This window comes from Mobula hypostoma, chromosome 6 (assembly GCF_963921235.1).
Source record: "Mobula hypostoma chromosome 6, sMobHyp1.1, whole genome shotgun sequence".
NCBI lineage: Eukaryota > Metazoa > Chordata > Chondrichthyes > Myliobatiformes > Myliobatidae > Mobula > Mobula hypostoma.
In genome coordinates this window covers 116,351,023-116,368,067 of record NC_086102.1, presented here as the reverse complement: position 1 = coordinate 116,368,067, position 17,045 = coordinate 116,351,023, and the positions used below count along the sequence as shown (strand labels likewise).

Genomic DNA, 17,045 nt, shown 5'->3' with positions numbered 1-17,045 from the left:
CCTATGTGTTATCTGCCGCTGTAGACAATGACGGCAGGGTATGGAATCATTGTCTGTGTTTCCGGCAGTGTATCAGGGTTTGGAATCGTTGTGTGTGTTTTTGGCAGTGTATCAGTGTTTGGAATTGTTGTCTGTGTTTCCGGCAGTGTGTCAGTGTGTCAGGGTTTGGAATCGTTGTGTGTGTTTCCGGCAGTGTGTCAGTGTATCAGGGTTTGGAATCGTTGTATGTGTTTCTGGCAGTGTATCAGCGTATGGAATCATTGTGTGTGTTTCCGGCAGTGTATCAGTGAATCAGGGTTTGGAATCATTGTCTGTGTGTGGCCGGGAGTGTGTCAGTGTGTCAGGGTTTGGAATCGTTGTCTGTGTTTCCAGCAGTGTATCAGGGTTTGGAATCGTTGTGTGTGTTTCCAGCAGTGTATCAGGGTTTGGAATCATTGTGTGTGTTTCCGGCAGTGTGTCAGTGTGTCAGGGTTTGGAATCGTTGTGTGTGTTTGTGTCAGTGTGTCAGTGTTTGGAATCGTTGTGTGTGTTTCCGGCAGTGTATCAGGGTTTGGAATCGTTGTGTGTGTTTCCAGCAGTGTGTCAGTGTGTCAGGGTTTGGAATCGTTATCTGTGTTTCCGGCAGTGTGTCAGTGTTTGGAATCGTTATCTGTGTTTCCGGCAGTGTATCAGTGTGTCAGGGTTTGGAATCGTTGTGTGTGTTTCCAGCAGTGTATCAGTGTTTGGAATTGTTGTCTGTGTTTCCGGCAGTGTATCAGTGTTTGGAATCGTTGTCTGTGTTTCTGTCAGTGTGTCAGGGTTTGGAATCATTGTCTGTGTTTCTGGCAGTGTGTCAGTGTGTCAGTGTTTGGAATCGTTGTGTGTGTTTCCGGCAGTGTGTCAGTGTGTCAGGGTTTGGAATCCTTATCTGTGTTTCCAGGAGTGTATCAGTGTATCAGGGTTTGGAATCATTGTGTGTGTTTCCAGCAGTGTGTCAGTGAGTCAGGGTTTGGAATCGTTGTGTGTGTTTTTGGCAGTGTATCAGTGTGTCAGTGTTTGGAATCATTGTCTGTGTTTCCGGCAGTGTGTCAGTGTTTGGAATCGTTGTGTGTGTTTCCGGCAGTGTATCAGTGTATCAGGGTTTGGGATCATTATCTGTGTTTCCGGGAGTGTATCAGTGTCACAGGGTTTGGAATCGTTATCTGTGTTTTCGGGAGTGTATCAGGGTTTGGAATCGTTATCTGTGTTTCCAGGAGTGTATCAGTGTGTCAGTGTTTGCAATCGTTGTCTGTGTTTCCGGCAGTGTGTCAGTGTGTCAGTGTTTGGAATCGTTGGGTGTGTTTCCGGCAGTGTATCAGTGAATCAGAGTTTGGAATTGTTGTGTGTGTGTGGCCGGGAGTGTATCAGTGTATGGAATCATTGTGTGTGTTTCCGGCAGTGTGTCAGTGTTTGGAATCATTGTGTGTGTTTCCGGGAGTGTATCAGTGTATCAGGGTTTGGAATCGTTATCTGTGTTTCCGGGAGTGTATCAGTGTGTCAGGGTTTGGAATCGTTATCTGTGTTTCCGGGAGTGTATCAGTGTGTCAGTGTTTGGAATCGTTGTCTGTGTTTCCGGCAGTGTGTCTGAGTGTCAGGGTTTGGAATCGTTGTGTGTGTTTCCGGCAGTGTATCAGTGTTTGGAATCATTGTGTGTGTTTCCGGGAGTTTATCAGTGTATCAGGGTTTGGAATCGTTATCTGTGTTTCCAGGAGTGTATCAGTGTGTCAGGGTTTGGAATCGTTATCTGTGTTTCCGGGAGTGTATCAGTGTGTCAGGGTTTGGAATCGTTGTGTGTGTTTCCGGCAGTGTGTCAGTGTTTGGAATCGTTGTGTGTGTTTCCGGCAGTGTATCAGTGTGTCAGGGTTTGGAATTGTTGTCTGTGTGTGGCCGGGAGTGTGTCAGTGCGTCAGGGTTTGGAATCATTGTGTGTGTTTCCGGCAGTGTGGCAGTGTGTCAGGGTTTGGAATCGTTGTGTGTGTTTCCGGCAGTGTGGCAGTGTGTCAGGGTTTGGAATTGTTGTCTGTGTGTGGCCGGCAGTGTGTCAGTGTGTCAGGGTTTGGAATCATTGTGTGTGTTTCCGGCAGTGTGGCAGTGTGTCAGGGTTTGGAATCGTTGTGTGTGTTTCCGGCAGTGTGGCAGTGTGTCAGGGTTTGGAATCGTTGTGTGTGTTTCCGGCAGTGTGGCAGTGTGTCAGGGTTTGGAATTGTTGTCTGTGTGTGGCCGGCAGTGTGTCAGTGTGTCAGGGTTTGGAATCATTGTGTGTGTTTCCGGCAGTGTATCAGCGTTTGGAATTGTTGTGTGTGTTTCCGGCAGTGTATCAGTGTGTCAGGGTTTGGAATCGTTGTGTGTGTTTCCAGCAGTGTATCAGGGTTTGGAATCGTTGTGTGTGTTTCCAGCAGTGTATCAGGGCTTGGAATCATTGTGTGTGTTTCTGGCAGTGTATCAGTGTGTCAGTGTTTGGAATCGTTGTGTGTGTTTCCGGGAGTGTATCAGAGTGTCAGGGTTTGGAATCGTTATCTGTATTTCCGGGAGTGTATCAGTGTGTCAGGGTTTGGAATCGTTGTGTGTTTCTGGCAGTGTATCAGAGTGTCAGGGTTTGGAATCCTTATCTGTGTTTCCGGAAGTGTATCAGTGTATCAGGGTTTGGGATCATTATCTGTGTTTCCGGGAGTGTATCAGTGTCACAGGGTTTGGAATCGTTATCTGTGTTTTCGGGAGTGTATCAGGGTTTGGAATCGTTATCTGTGTTTCCAGGAGTGTATCAGTGTGTCAGTGTTTGCAATCGTTGTCTGTGTTTCCGGCAGTGTGTCAGTGTGTCAGGGTTTGGAATCGTTGTGTGTGTTTCCGGCAGTGTGTCAGTGTTTGGAATCATTGTGTGTGTTTCCGGGAGTGTATCAGTGTATCAGGGTTTGGAATCGTTATCTGTGTTTCCGGGAGTGTATCAGTGTGTCAGGGTTTGGAATCGTTATCTGTGTTTCCGGGAGTGTATCAGTGTGTCAGGGTTTGGAATCGTTGTGTGTGTTTCCGGCAGTGTGTCAGTGTATCAGGGTTTGGAATCATTGTGTGTGTGTGACCGGGAGTGTGTCAGTGTGTCAGGGTTTGGAATTGTTGTGTGTGTTTCCGGCAGTGTGTCAGTGTTGAGAATCATTATGTGTGTTTCCGGCAGTGTATCAGTGTATCAGGGTTTGGAATCGTTATCTGTGTTTCCGGAAGTGTATCAGTGTATCAGGGTTTGGAATCGTTATCTGTGTTTCCAGGAGTGTATCAGGGTTTGGAATCGTTATCTGTGATTCCGGCAGTGTGTCAGTGTTTGGAATCATTATCTGTGTTTCCGGAAGTGTATCAGTGTATCAGGGTTTGGAATCGTTATCTGTGTTTCCGGAAGTGTATCAGTGTATCAGGGTTTGGAATCGTTGTGTGCGTTTCCGGCAGTGTGTCAGTGTATCAGGGTTTGGAATCGTTATCTGTGTTTCCGGCAGTGTATCAGTGTGTCAGGGTTTGGAATTGTTGTCTGTGTGTGGCCGGGAGTGTGTCAGTGTGTCAGGGTTTGGAATCATTGTGTGTGTTTCCGGCAGTGTGGCAGTGTGTCAGGGTTTGGAATCGTTGTGTGTGTTTCCGGCAGTGTGGCAGTGTGTCAGGGTTTGGAATCGTTGTGTGTGTTTCCGGCAGTGTATCAGTGTGTCAGGGTTTGGAATTGTTGTGTGTGTGTGGCCGGCAGTGTGTCAGTGTGTCAGGGTTTGGAATCATTGTGTGTGTTTCCGGCAGTGTATCAGCGTTTGGAATTGTTGTGTGTGTTTCCGGCAGTGTATCAGTGTGTCAGGGTTTGGAATCGTTGTGTGTGTTTCCAGCAGTGTATCAGGGTTTGGAATCGTTGTGTGTGTTTCCAGCAGTGTATCAGGGCTTGGAATCATTGTGTGTGTTTCTGGCAGTGTATCAGTGTATCAGGGTTTGGAATCGTGTGTGTTTCCAGCAGTGTGTCAGTGTGTCAGGGTTTGGAATCGTGTGTTTCTGGCAGTGTATCAGAGTGTCAGGGTTTGGAATCCTTATCTGTGTTTCCGGAAGTGTATCAGTGTATCAGGGTTTGGGATCATTATCTGTGTTTCCGGGAGTGTATCAGTGTCACAGGGTTTGGAATCGTTATCTGTGTTTTCGGGAGTGTATCAGGGTTTGGAATCGTTATCTGTGTTTCCAGGAGTGTATCAGTGTGTCAGTGTTTGCAATCGTTGTCTGTGTTTCCGGCAGTGTGTCAGTGTGTCAGGGTTTGGAATCGTTGTGTGTGTTTCCGGCAGTGTGTCAGTGTTTGGAATCATTGTGTGTGTTTCCGGGAGTGTATCAGTGTATCAGGGTTTGGAATCGTGTGTGTTTCCAGCAGTGTGTCAGTGTGTCAGGGTTTGGAATCGTTGTGTGTTTCTGGCAGTGTATCAGAGTGTCAGGGTTTGGAATCCTTATCTGTGTTTCCGGAAGTGTATCAGTGTATCAGGGTTTGGGATCATTATCTGTGTTTCCGGGAGTGTATCAGTGTCACTGGGTTTGGAATCGTTATCTGTGTTTTCGGGAGTGTATCAGGGTTTGGAATCGTTATCTGTGTTTCCAGGAGTGTATCAGTGTATCAGGGTTTGGAATCGTTATCTGTGTTTCCGGGAGTGTATCAGTGTGTCAGGGTTTGGAATCGTTGTGTGTGTTTCCGGCAGTGTGTCAGTGTATCAGGGTTTGGAATCATTGTGTGTGTGTGACCGGGAGTGTGTCAGTGTTTGGAATTGTTGTGTGTGTTTCCGGCAGTGTATCAGTGTATCAGGGTTTGGAATCGTTATCTGTGTTTCCGGAAGTGTATCAGTGTATCAGGGTTTGGAATCGTTATCTGTGTTTCCGGCAGTGTATCAGTGTGTCAGGGTTTGGAATCATTGTGTGTGTTTCCGGCAGTGTGTCAGTGTGTCAGGGTTTGGAATTGTTGTGTGTGTTTCCGGCAGTGTATCAGTGTGTCAGGGTTTGGAATCGTTATCTGTGTTTCCGGCAGTGCATCAGTGTATGGAATCGTTATCTGTGTTTCCAGGAGTGTATCACTGTATCAGGGTTTGGAATCGTTATCTGTGTTTCCGGCAGTGTGTCAGTGTTTGGAATCGTTATCTGTGTTTCCGGGAGTGTATTAGTGTATCAGGGTTTGGAATCGTTGTGTGTGTTTCTGGCAGTGTATCAGTGTTTGGAATCGTTGTCTTTGTTTCCGGCAGTGTGTCAGCGTTTGGAATCGTTGTGTGTGTTTCCAGCAGTGTGTCAGTGTGTCAGTGTTTGGAATCGTTGTGTGTGTTTGTGTCAGTGTATCAGTGTTTGGAATCATTGTGTGCGTTTCAGGCAGTTTGTCAGTGTGTCAGGGTTTGGAATTGTTGTCTGTGTGTGGCCAGGAGTGTGTCAGTGTGTCAGTGTTTGGAATTGTTGTGTGTGTTTCCGGCAGTGTATCAGGGTTTGGAATTGTTGTCTGTGTTTCCAGCAGTGTGTCAGTGTTTGGAATCGTTGTCTGTGTTTCCGGCAGTATATCAGTGTGTCAGTGTTTGGAATTGTTGTGTGTGTTTCCGGCAGTGTATCAGTGTATCAGGGTTTGGAATCGTTGTGTGTGTTTCCGGGAGTGTATCAGTGTATCAGGGTTTGGAATCGTTATCTGTGTTTCCGGCAGTGTGTCAGTGTTTGGAATCGTTATCTGTGTTTCCAGCAGTGTATCAGTGTGTCAGGGTTTGGAATCGTTGTGTGTGTTTCCGGCAGTGTGTCAGTGTATCAGTGTATCAGTGTTTGGAATCATTGTCTGTGTTTCCGGCAGTGTGTCAGTGTGTCAGGGTTTGGAATCCTTGTGTGTGTTTCCGGCAGTGTGTCAGTGTATCAGGGTTTGGAATCATTGTCTGTGTTTCTGTCAGTGTGTCAGTGTTTGGAATCGTTGTGTGTGTTTCCGGCAGTGTATCAGTGTTTGGAATCGTTGTCTGTGTTTCCGGCAGTGTATCAGTGTTTGGAATCATTGTGTGTGTTTCCCGCCGTGAGCCCGTGAGCCAGTGTGTCAGGGTTTGGAATTGTTGTCTGTGTGTAGCTGGGAGTGTGTCAGTGTGTCAGTGTTTGGAATTGTTGTGTGTGTTTCCGGCAGTGTATCAGTGTTTGGAATCATTGTGTGTGTTTCCGGCAGTGTATCAGTGTTTGGAATCATTGTGTGTGTTTCCGGCAGTGTATCAGTGTGTCAGGGTTTGGAATCGTTGTCTGTTTCCGGCAGGGTATCAGGGTTTGGAATCGTTGTGTGTGTTTCCGGCAGTTTATCAGGGCTTGGAATCGTTGTGTGTGTTTCCGGGAGTGTATCAGTGTATCAGGGTTTGGAATCGTTATCTGTGTTTCCGGGAGTGTATCTGTGTATCAGGGTTTGGAATCGTTATCTGTGTTTCCGCCAGTGTATCAGAGTGTCAGGGTTTGGAATCGTTATCTGTGTTTCTGTCAGTGTGTCAGGGTTTGGAATCGTGTGTGTTTCCGGCAGTGTATCAGTGTTTGAAATCGTTGTCTGTGTTTTCGGCAGTGTGTCAGAGCGTCAGGGTTTGGAATCGTTGTGTGTGTTTCCGGCCGTGTGTCAGTGTTTGGAATTGTTGTCTGTGTGTGGCCGGGAGTGTGTCAGTGTGTCAGTGTTTGGAATCATTCTGTATGTTTCCGGTAGTGTATCAGGGCTTGGAATCGTTATCTGTGTTTCCGGCAGTGTATCAGTGTGTCAGGGTTTGGAATCGTTGTGTGTGTTTGTGTCAGTGTGTCAGGGTTTGGAATCGTTGTGTGTGTTTCCGGCAGCGTATCAGTGTTTGGAATCGTTGTCTGTGTTTCCGGCAGTGTGTCAGTGTGTCAGTGTTTGGAATTGTTGTGTGTGTTTCCGGCAGTGTGTCAGTGTATCAGGGTTTGGAATCATTGTGTGTATTTCCGGCAGTGTATCAGTGTGTCAGGGTTTGGAATCGTTGTCTGTGTTTCCGGCAGGGTATCAGGGTTTGGAATCGTTGTGTGTGTTTCCAGCAGTGTATCGGGGCTTGGAATCGTTGTGTGTGTTTCCGGGAGTGTATCAGTGTATCAGGGTTTGGAATCGTTATCTGTGTTTCCGGGAGTGTATCAGTGTATCAGGGTTTGGAATCGTTATCTGTGTTTCCGGGAGTGTATCAGTGTATCAGGGTTTGGAATAGTTATCTGTGTTTCCGCCAGTGTATCAGAGTGTCAGGGTTTGGAATCGTTATCTGTGTTTCCGGCAGTGTGTCAGTGCATCAGGGTTTGGAATCATTGTGTGTGTTTCCGGCAGTGTGTCAGTGTGTCAGGGTTTGGAATCATTGTGTGTGTTTCCGGCAGTGTATCAGGGTTTGGAATTGTTGTCTGTGTTTCCGGCAGTGTGTCAGTGTTTGGAATCATTGTGTGTGTTTCCGGCAGTGTATTAGGGTTTGGAATCATTATCTGTGTTTCCGGCAGTGTATCAGTGTATCAGGGTTTGGGATCATTATCTGTGTTTCTGGCAGTGTGTCTGTGTGTCAGGGTTTGGAATCATTATCTGTGTTTCCGGCAGTGTATCAGTGTATCAGGGTTTGGGATCATTATCTGTGTTTCCGGGAGTGTGTCTGTGTGTCAGGGTTTGGAATCGTTGTCTGTGTTTCCGGCAGTGTGTCTGTGTGTCATGGTTTGGAATCGTTGTGTGTGTTTCCGGCAGTGTATCAGTGTATCAGTGTTTGGAATCGTTGTGTGTGTTTCCGGCAGTGTGTCAGTGTGTCAGGGTTTGGAATCATTGTGTGTGTTTCCAGCAGTGTATCAGTGTGTCAGAAGGGGTTGGATCCACAGCAAGGCACAGCCAGAATTTCCTCGGATTTTCACCAGCCCACACGGCCCCCTTTTGTGCGGAATTAGTGAGGACAGTGACTGCTATGGTGGGTATGTGGACTCAGGGGTAAGCCTGAGACTTGAGCTGTGAAGGCGCGGTGGGGAACGGATACGTCTAGAGCTCTCCACAACCAGGTGCTGTGCTGGAAGGACCCCGAGTCATGACCTATGGGTCCAAAGGCAGCCTTGTCCTCGTGTACAGAGGCATCCACTGAGCACCAGCTCACTGCCATGGCACATCGTGTGAACTGGCTGTGGACAAGTGTCAATAAAACATGGTGATGTCAAAGGGGACACGCCAAATTTCTTTAGCCTCCTGATGAGTTAGAGGAACTGATCAGCTTTCTTAATCAATGTACCTATGAGGCTGGATCAGGGCGGACTATTGGTAATGCTCACCCCTAAGAACTTGTAAACTTGTAGCTGTCAACCCTTAGACTCAGCACTCAGCAGCTTTGACGTCGGAGAATCGCAGGTACCTGGAACAAGCTGCCAGGGGAGGTTGTGGAGCAGATACAATAACAATGCTGAAAAAGCATTTTAAATGGACACGTGACCAGACAGGGAACGGAGGAACATGGAACTTGTGCAGACAGATAGGTTTAGTTTAATCGGGGATAGCACAGACATGGATGGGCTGAAGGGCCTGTTCCTGCACTGGACTGTTCCACGTCTGAGAAGCAGAGTGTTGCCCTCTGGCCAGTGAGACAGGGACTGCTCTGCCCTTTCCCCACGGTAATGCCCCCACATCCCCCCCCGCACGGCTGGATCACTGCATTTTATTTCTCCACACACCGCTAACACCTCTCTATAGATGCCACCTGACCTGCTGTGTCCTCCAGCATGTTGTGTGTGTTGCTCTGGATTTCCACAACTGCAGAACCTCTTGTGTTTGCAACTGTTTGATTCCTGGGTTGAGGGAGCTAACGTACCCTTGAGCAGGTTACACCTCTGCAAACTTGAGTTTAGACCACAAGACACAAACAAATTAGGCCATTCATCCCATCGAGTCTGCCCTTCTCTGTTCTAAAGAGACATTCTTCTGTTCTGAGGCTGTACCAGTTGGTCCTAGACTCCCCCCACTTTAGGACATATCCTCTTCACGTCCACTCTATCTATGCTTTTCAATCTTCAAGAGGTTTCAATGTGCTCCCTCCCCTTATTCTTCTAAACCCCAGTGAGTACAAGCCCAGAGCCATCAAATGCTACTCCTAAGTTAACCCTTTTATTCCCAGGATCATCCTCGTGTACCTCCTCTCCAATGCCAGCACATCCTTTCTTAGACAAGGGGCTCAAAACTGCCCACAAGAGCAGTCTGACCAATGCCTGAAGGCTGATTTATACTTGTGCGTCAAGCTTGTGCCGTAGCCTACACAAGTGGGTAACGCCGTTGTGAGCATTTATACTTGTGCGTCAGTGTGTCTGCGTCGCTCTGCAATTCGCGCATATCACGCATGCGCACACACCTACCCGTGCAAGGCTTCATGGTCATGGTAGTCTTTCTCGGGGTAAACAAGTTTAAAGTGAGCGTCTTTTTTCGTAAAAGAGAAATGTGTCCTCCATAATTTCGGAGATCTGTAAAGCTTTATGGAAAGCATTGCAGCCAGAGTTCCTTCCCTGCCCTTCAGTCGGCCAATGGGAAGCTATTGCAGCGTAGGAGGAAATGCGATGCTACCAGGCGGACCAATCACAGTTGTTGCGGTCTACGTTGCCGCGACGCGTAGTTATATTTTGGCAGAGGTGCGTGTCAGGCTACGGCGTAGGTTTCTGCATAGGGTTCGTGGCTACGCCGTATCTATGGCGTCGAGTTGACGCAGAAGTATAAATCAGCCTTTACAAATCCTCAGCATTATATCCATGTTTTTATATTTTAATCACCTGGAAATGAATGTTATCATTGAACTTGCCTTCCTCACGACCGACTTACCCTGCCAGTGAACCTTTAGAGAATGCCACACAAGGCCTCAAGTCCCTTTACACCTCTGATTGTTAATCTGTTCCCCACGTAGAAAATGTCCTCCTTAAGTGCATAACCATACACTTTCCTACACTGTATTTGTCTACGTCCTTCTACAGATCCCCATCCATCTACCCAGGATGTTCTCTCTCATCACAATGACGACAGCGAGGAGGGGGTTCAGGGACAGCATCAGCCTGCTTACCTTGCTCCACGTTCTCCACCGTGCCATACTGGGCCAGGAGTCCATCCAAAACCTGAAGGAGACCAAAGGCTGCAGGGTTAGATGGGACCACTCACCCTGCCACCGGGCCCACCCCTCACCTGCCCCACACAGGCTTTGCCCAACCCTTCCCTTTCCCGACACTGAACAAACTCTCACTCATCCTGTCCACTCATCTCCTCCCTCACCTCCACTCATGGCTCCAAACAATCCTGTGCATCTGTTGGGATTATCCACTTCTCCCGTGCGTCTGTTAGGATGATCTATTATACCCAGTGCTCTTGACGCGGTCTCCTCTATGTTGGTGAAACCTGATGTAAGTCGGGGGACCGCTACGTCGAGCATCACTGCTCCATCTGCCAAAAGCTGAATTTCCTGGTAGCCAACCATTCCGATTCCTATCCCCATTCCCGTTCCGACCTGTCTCCTCTTTTGCTATGATAGGACCACCCTCAGTGTGAAGGAGCAACACCTCATATTCCGTCTGGGTAGCCTCCAACCTGATGGCATCAACATCGATTTCTCCTTTCGGTAATTTTTTCCCCCTTCCCTCTTCTTCCATTCCCAACTCTGGCCTCTTACCTCTTCTCCCCAACTGCCTACTACCTTCTTCAGTACGCCTCCTTCCCTTTCTCCTATGATCCGCTCTCCTCTCCCATCAGATTCCTTCTTCTCCAGCCCTTTACCTTTCCCACCCACCTGACTTCAGCTGTCACCTTCTAGCTAATCCTCCTTCCCCTCCCCCACCTCTATATCTGGACATCTTCCCCCTTCCTTTCTAGTCCTGAAGAAGAGTCTTGGCTCCAAACCTCAAATGTTTATTCATCTCCCTAGATGTTGTCGAGTTCCTCCAGTATTCTGTGTACGTTGCTCTGGATTTCCAGCATCTGCCGAATCCTTTGTGTTTATGATACCTCCCTCATCCCGGCCAGGGCTGCAGAGCTTGTGAATTTACTCCCGGCTGGAGACAGAGGACACGAGCTGGACGTGGGAGCCAGATGCAAGCCACATCAGCAGTGAAAATGCCAACACAGTGCGATGACCGCTGTGCCCTTGCGTGCTCATGCGCACGCCTTTGCGTCTGAGTGTACAAGAGTGAGCCTGCGCCTATCTAAACGCGTGTGCACGCGCATACCTGAGTGTGTGTACACAGGCCACGTGTCTGAGCGTGTGCGTGTGTGTACGCGCACCTACGCACGTGGCTCAGCTCGTTCAGCCGCTGCCTCCCAGCTCCAGCGACGCGGGTTCAATCCTGACCTCAGCTGCTGTAACCCGCGAGGAGTTTGCATTGTCTCCCTGTGGCCGCATGGGTTTTCCCAGGGTGCTCTGGGTTCCCCTCCACATCGCAAAGACATGGAAGTCAGTAGGTTAACGGCCTGAGGTAAATTGTCCCTTGGTGTGTGGGTGAATGGGGGGATATAGAGGAAAATAATCTGCAAAAGGAAGGGTTTACTTCAAAAGATCTGGTAAGATGGCAGTGCGTATACACACAGTAGCCTCTTGGGGTGCAAACAGAAGTGCTCTTTTCTTTATTAAATGCGTTTTTCCTCATAGTAAGACTTTTCTTGACTCCAAAAACTACACGTACAGCAGGAGTACCACATCAGGGAGCTGCTCACTGGTGGGAGTAGCCGGCCGGAGTGTTGTTAAAAGTTGCCAGCGGTTCAGAGAAGGCAAGTTGGTTCGGACTTTTGGACAGGGGGATTCGAGCTGGGCCCTCGGGCCACAGAAGGAGCCAGATTGGGTTCAGAAGAGCTGGCCTGGGTGCAGACCGTGCTGCTGTCGCGACACGAAGGCACCGGAATGCGACTGACTGTCTTGGACGTTTCTTTTGCGATCGCAAGACCCTGTTGGACATTGATTGCTGCAGGTGGTGAGACAGGCGGCGAAGCAGGAGTGTTGCCTCGGTTGTAGCAGACTAGGCCTCAAGCCGTGGGCTTGCATTGTAACAAAGCATCTGTGCTCGGATGGGGGTAGCCTCTCCTGTTAGTGCTGCCCTCCAGTGTCAGATCGCCGGAACTACAGGCTGGGCTGCCGAGAATCATGAATTTGCGGGACTTATTGCTCAGGGTCTTGGACTAAAATTGTGTTTTCTTACATAACTATGTTCTTTTTCTTTCTTTCTCGCTATTTTGAATGTGCGTGTGTGTTTTTGCACCTTGGCCCCAGAAGAACACTGTCTCATTCGGCTGTATCCATGTATGGTTTCAATGACAATTAAACTTGACTTGATTTGATGCTGCACCCTCTCCCTGTAACACCCCGAGGTCCCGTTCCCATCAGCTGCCACTCACTTCCCACTGCAGATGTGGAGGGATGTTCCGAACCTGAATCTTCCGACTCCTGCAAAGAAACACACAGCGCCCGTCAGTAAGGGATCGTGCCCCGATGAACCCCTCCAACTGCCACACTGTGCCCGTCAGTACGGGATCGTGCCTCGATGTACCCCTCCAACTCCCTCACTGTGCCCGTCAGTATGGGATTGTGCCCCGATGATGCCCAACTCCCACACTGTGCCCGTCAGTATGGGATTGTGCCCCGATGAACCTCTCCAACTCCCACACTGTGCCCATCAGAATGGGATCGTGCCCCGATGATGCCCTCCAACTCCCACACTGTGCCCGTCAGTATGGGATCGTGCCGCGGTGATGCCCTCCAACTGCCACACTGTGCCCGTCAGTATGGGATCGTGCCGCGGTGATGCCCTCCAACTGCCACACTGTGCCCGTCAGTATGGGATCGTGCCCCAGTGATGCCCTCCAACTCCCACACTGTGCCCATCAGTATGGGATCGTGCCCCAATGATGCCCTCCAACTGCCACACTGTGACCGTCAGTATGAGATCGTGCCCCACTGAACTTCTCCACTCTCCACTCCCCACACCGTGCCAGTCAGTACAGGAACACACACGGTTGACTCCCACACTGTGCCAGTCAGTACAGGAATGTGAAGGGACAGGGGGAGCGAGGGGGAGACACTGACACCCTGGCCCCTGGGAATTCAGTGCCAGTTGTGATCCTCAAATGGTTCTGTGATGGAAACTCCCAAATGGAAAATTCTGCAAGAACATTCTCAAACAAGAGAAAATCTGCAGATGCTAGAAATCCCAGCAACACACAAAAAATACTGGAGGAACTCAGCAGGCCAGGCAGCATCTATGGAAAGGAGTACAGTCGACGTTTCGGGCTGAAACCTAGAGCATTCTGACTGGTTGCTTTGCCGAAAATATAGAGGGTTGTAAACTTAGCCAGCTCCATCATGGGCAACAGCCTCCCTACCGTAAGGCAGCAACTATCATGAAGGACCCTTGCCCTCTTCTCATTGTTACCAGAGGAGGTACAGGAGCCTGAAGACAGACAGACACAGACACACACACACCACTTTAGAAACAGCTTTTTCCCTCTCCACCATCAGATGTCTGAATGGACACTGAACCCATGAACCCAACTTCACCATTTTCGCACTCTTTTTGCTATGTTCATATTTTAAAATTAGTTCTTACTGTAATTTATAGTAATTTTAATGTATTGAACAGAGCATTGTCTGACCCCTGGAGTTTAACCCCGGCCACACAGCAAGGTGAGGGAGGGAGGGAGCGAGAAAGGAAAAAGCAGGGCATGAGGGTGAAAGGGACAGGGCAGAAAGGGGGCAGAAGGACTGGGGATGGGGGCAGATGAAGCAGAGGTGGGGGCAGGGATGAACGGTGGAGAGAACAGCAGGGAGACCCAGCCATCTGGCGAGGAGGTAGAGGAAGGGCCAAGACCTCTGTGTTGAAAGGCAGGCTGTCAGACCAGGATTTTTAAAAAAACAACTCAGTAACAGACCCTTTTGACCCAACGAGCCCGTGCCATCAAATTACACCCATGTGACTAATGAGCCTACCAGCTCCATGTGGGAGGAAGCCAGCCCACCGGGAGAAACCCATGCAGTCACGGGGAGATCACACAAACCCCTTACAGACTGCGGCGGAAACCCAGCCCGGGTCACTGGCACCGTAATAGCCACATGCCACTGTGCCATCCCCAACGAAAGTCAACGCGGGAAGAAGGGGATGTGGCACAGGACCCGGAGGTGTGTGTTCAGTGGCCGCTGATGGGCCAGTGAGTGACCACGTTCCCTCTCTGAACCCCGTTTCCACCTCTCCCTCAGGGGACCCACCCCCCTCCCGCTACCCAACTGAACAGACCGCCTCCCCTGATCTCTGCCTCACAGCGAGGATGCCATGTAGATGGTGCCCACTTCCTTCAACACAACCACCCTGGGAGGTCACTGAAACCTGGTGCGATGACAGACTGTCAGGCACTCTAGGGTTTAGTAGGAACTCCCTTCCAAAAGGGACACAAGGTTTATTTGAGCCACTGAAACCATCAGACAGTTTGCTGCAGAGAGAGAGACCAGGGCCAGATTCCTCACAGTATAGAACACCAGGGCACAGTACAGACCCTTCAGCCCATGATGCCAGACTTACAACCTGCTCAAAGATCAGGCTAACCCTTCCCTCCTTCGGTAATTTTTATCATTCATGTGCTCATCTTAACAATTTCTTAAATGCCCCTAATCTATCTGTTGCCATCACCACACTTGACAGCGAATTCTACGCAGCTTTACTTTACTCTATTGTCGCCAGACAATTGATACTAGAACGTACAATCATCACAGTGATATTTGATTCTGCGCTTCGCGCTCCCTGGAGTACAAATCAATAGTAAATATTAAAAAGCTAAATTATAAATCATAAATAGAAACTAGAAAAGGGAAAGTAAGGTAGTGCAAAAAATCAAGAGGCAGATCCGGATATTTGGAGGATACGGCCCAGATCCAGGTCAGGATCCGTTCAGCAGTCTTATCACAGTTGGAAAGAAGCTGTTCCCAAATCTGGCCATATGAGTCTTCAAGCTCCTGAGCCTTCTCCCGGAGGGAAGAGGGACGGAAAGTGTGTTGGCTGGGTGGGTCGTGTTCTTGATTATCCTGGCAGCACTGCTCCGACAGCGTGCGGTGTAAAGTGAGTCCACGGACGGAAGATTGGTTTGTGTGATGTGCTGCGCCGTGTTCACGATCTTCTGCAGTTTCTTCAGGTCTTGGACAGGACAACTTCCATACCAGGTTGGAATGCACCTAGCACTCTCTGTGTAAAACCTCATCTCCAACAATCCTCCTGCACTTTCCTCCAATCACCTCAAGGATAATGTCTCTGATGTTAACCATAAACATGGGGTTGAATGACGGATGCTGGGCAGGCTGGTGCCCATGAAGAAGCCGGCTGAGTCTCTCAGTTGATCTTCAGAGATGTTGACTTCCAGGAACCTGAAGCTGGTCGCCCTTTCCACAGCCGGAGGATTTTCTGCTCCAGCCAGCTTGAGGAGTCCTCCGCGGACCCCACGAGGAGGACACTTTGGCCGTGGGCCATGGAGTATCACGCCTCACCTCTACTCAGCCCTTGCCTGTGAATGGGCCTATCAACCAAACCCATAGCCCTCAGGACAGCCAACCGCAGGGTGCCTGCCTGTGTTTCACGGTACAAAAGAAAGGAAACCAAACTTGGGACAATGAGCTGGTTACACGGCCTCCAAGGCTCATGTGACGGCTCCTGCTCCGGCCCATGTATAATTAAACAATCACTTCTGACAAAGCATCAAGTTCCTGTCTAAAAATCAATCAGCTTGGCCTGTGCTCCTCAGCCATCCCGTCCCCAGGCTTCCACCTAAAACCGGAGGACAGCCCGACAGCGATCACAGGAACAACAACATACAGCAAAGCGTGCTAACCCCAGTGGCCAACCTCAGATACAGACAGGAGTTCTATCATTGACTTGGTCAAAACAAAAACTACCCCCCACCCCCCCGCTTCATCGTTTAAACAGATAACTGAAACCCTTCCATCACAAATTACAGGCTTTGGTTACACTGGAGCACTGTGTGATACAAAGCAGGGACCACATAGCAGTAGCAGTATAAATCACTCACATCAGACTGCCTCCATCCACATTTCCCACTGCCTCCGAAAAGCAGCCGGCATTATCGAAGACTCCTCCCACCACAGACATCGTCTCTTCCCCTCATCCCACCCCCATTGGAGGGGGAGATACAAAGACTCGAGTACACATACAACCAGAGTCAAGGACAGCTTCAATCCCAGCATCTATTCGAGACAGCAAAGGGCCTCGCCTGAAACGCAGACTGTTCATTCCTCTCCATAGATGCTTCCTGATCTGCCGAGTGTGTGTGTGTGTGTGTGTGTGTGTGTGTGTTTGTGTGTGTTTGTGTGTTTTGCTCTGGATTTCCAGTACTGCAGAATCTCTTGTGTTCATATCTTTTATCCTGCTGTTATCAGATTCTCGTTTGGTAAAGATGAATACTTGAACTCCCAATCACCTCCTCAGGGCCCCTGCACCTTATTTGTCTGCCCGCACTGCACTTTCTCGATAACTATATTCAGCGTTCTGCTTTCCTTTTTACATGTATGGAACGATCTGTACAGATAGCACAATAGTTTTCCAGTGTATCTCAGTCCAGAGAGAAAAAAACAATATGACTATTCCCATTATTACAATAAAATGTTTGAGTTAGATATCCTTCAGTGTTAGCAAAGTGATGATGAATGTAAAACTCAAACAAGAAAAAAAACAGCAGATGCAGGAAATCCCAGCAACACACACAGAATGCTGGAGGAACTCAGCAGGCCAGGCAGCATCAATGGAAATAAGTGCAGTTGACATTTCGGGCCGATACCCTTTAGCAGGACTGGAGGAAAAAAGAACTCAAGTCTTGATGAAGGGTCTCAGCCCAAAATGTCAACTGTTTACTCTTTTCCATGGATGCTGCCTGGCCTGTTGAGTTCCTCCAGCATTTTATGAATGTATTGCATTGTTTCCAGGCTTAGATCGAATACAGTCCAAGAACAGGCCCTTTGGCCCATGATGTTGTGCTGAATTAAACTAGCAATTAAATGCCACATTAAACTAATTCTTTCTGCCTATATATTAGATTAGAT

At 48.9% G+C, this 17,045-nt stretch overlaps 1 protein-coding gene across 5 annotated transcripts in view; it reads right to left on the bottom strand.

Moving 5' to 3' along the window:
* Nucleotides 1-17,045, bottom strand: part of igf2bp2a (insulin-like growth factor 2 mRNA binding protein 2a) — a 163,145-nt gene that overhangs the window by 65,126 nt on the left and 80,974 nt on the right. For all 5 annotated transcript variants that reach the window (XM_063051532.1, XM_063051534.1, XM_063051533.1 and 2 more), the window contains exons 3-4: nucleotides 12,350-12,398; nucleotides 10,038-10,089 (exon numbers count right to left, since the gene is read on the bottom strand). In XM_063051532.1, the coding sequence (XP_062907602.1) occupies nucleotides 10,038-10,089; nucleotides 12,350-12,398 (101 nt within the window). The remainder of the gene's footprint in view (nucleotides 1-10,037; nucleotides 10,090-12,349; nucleotides 12,399-17,045) is intronic.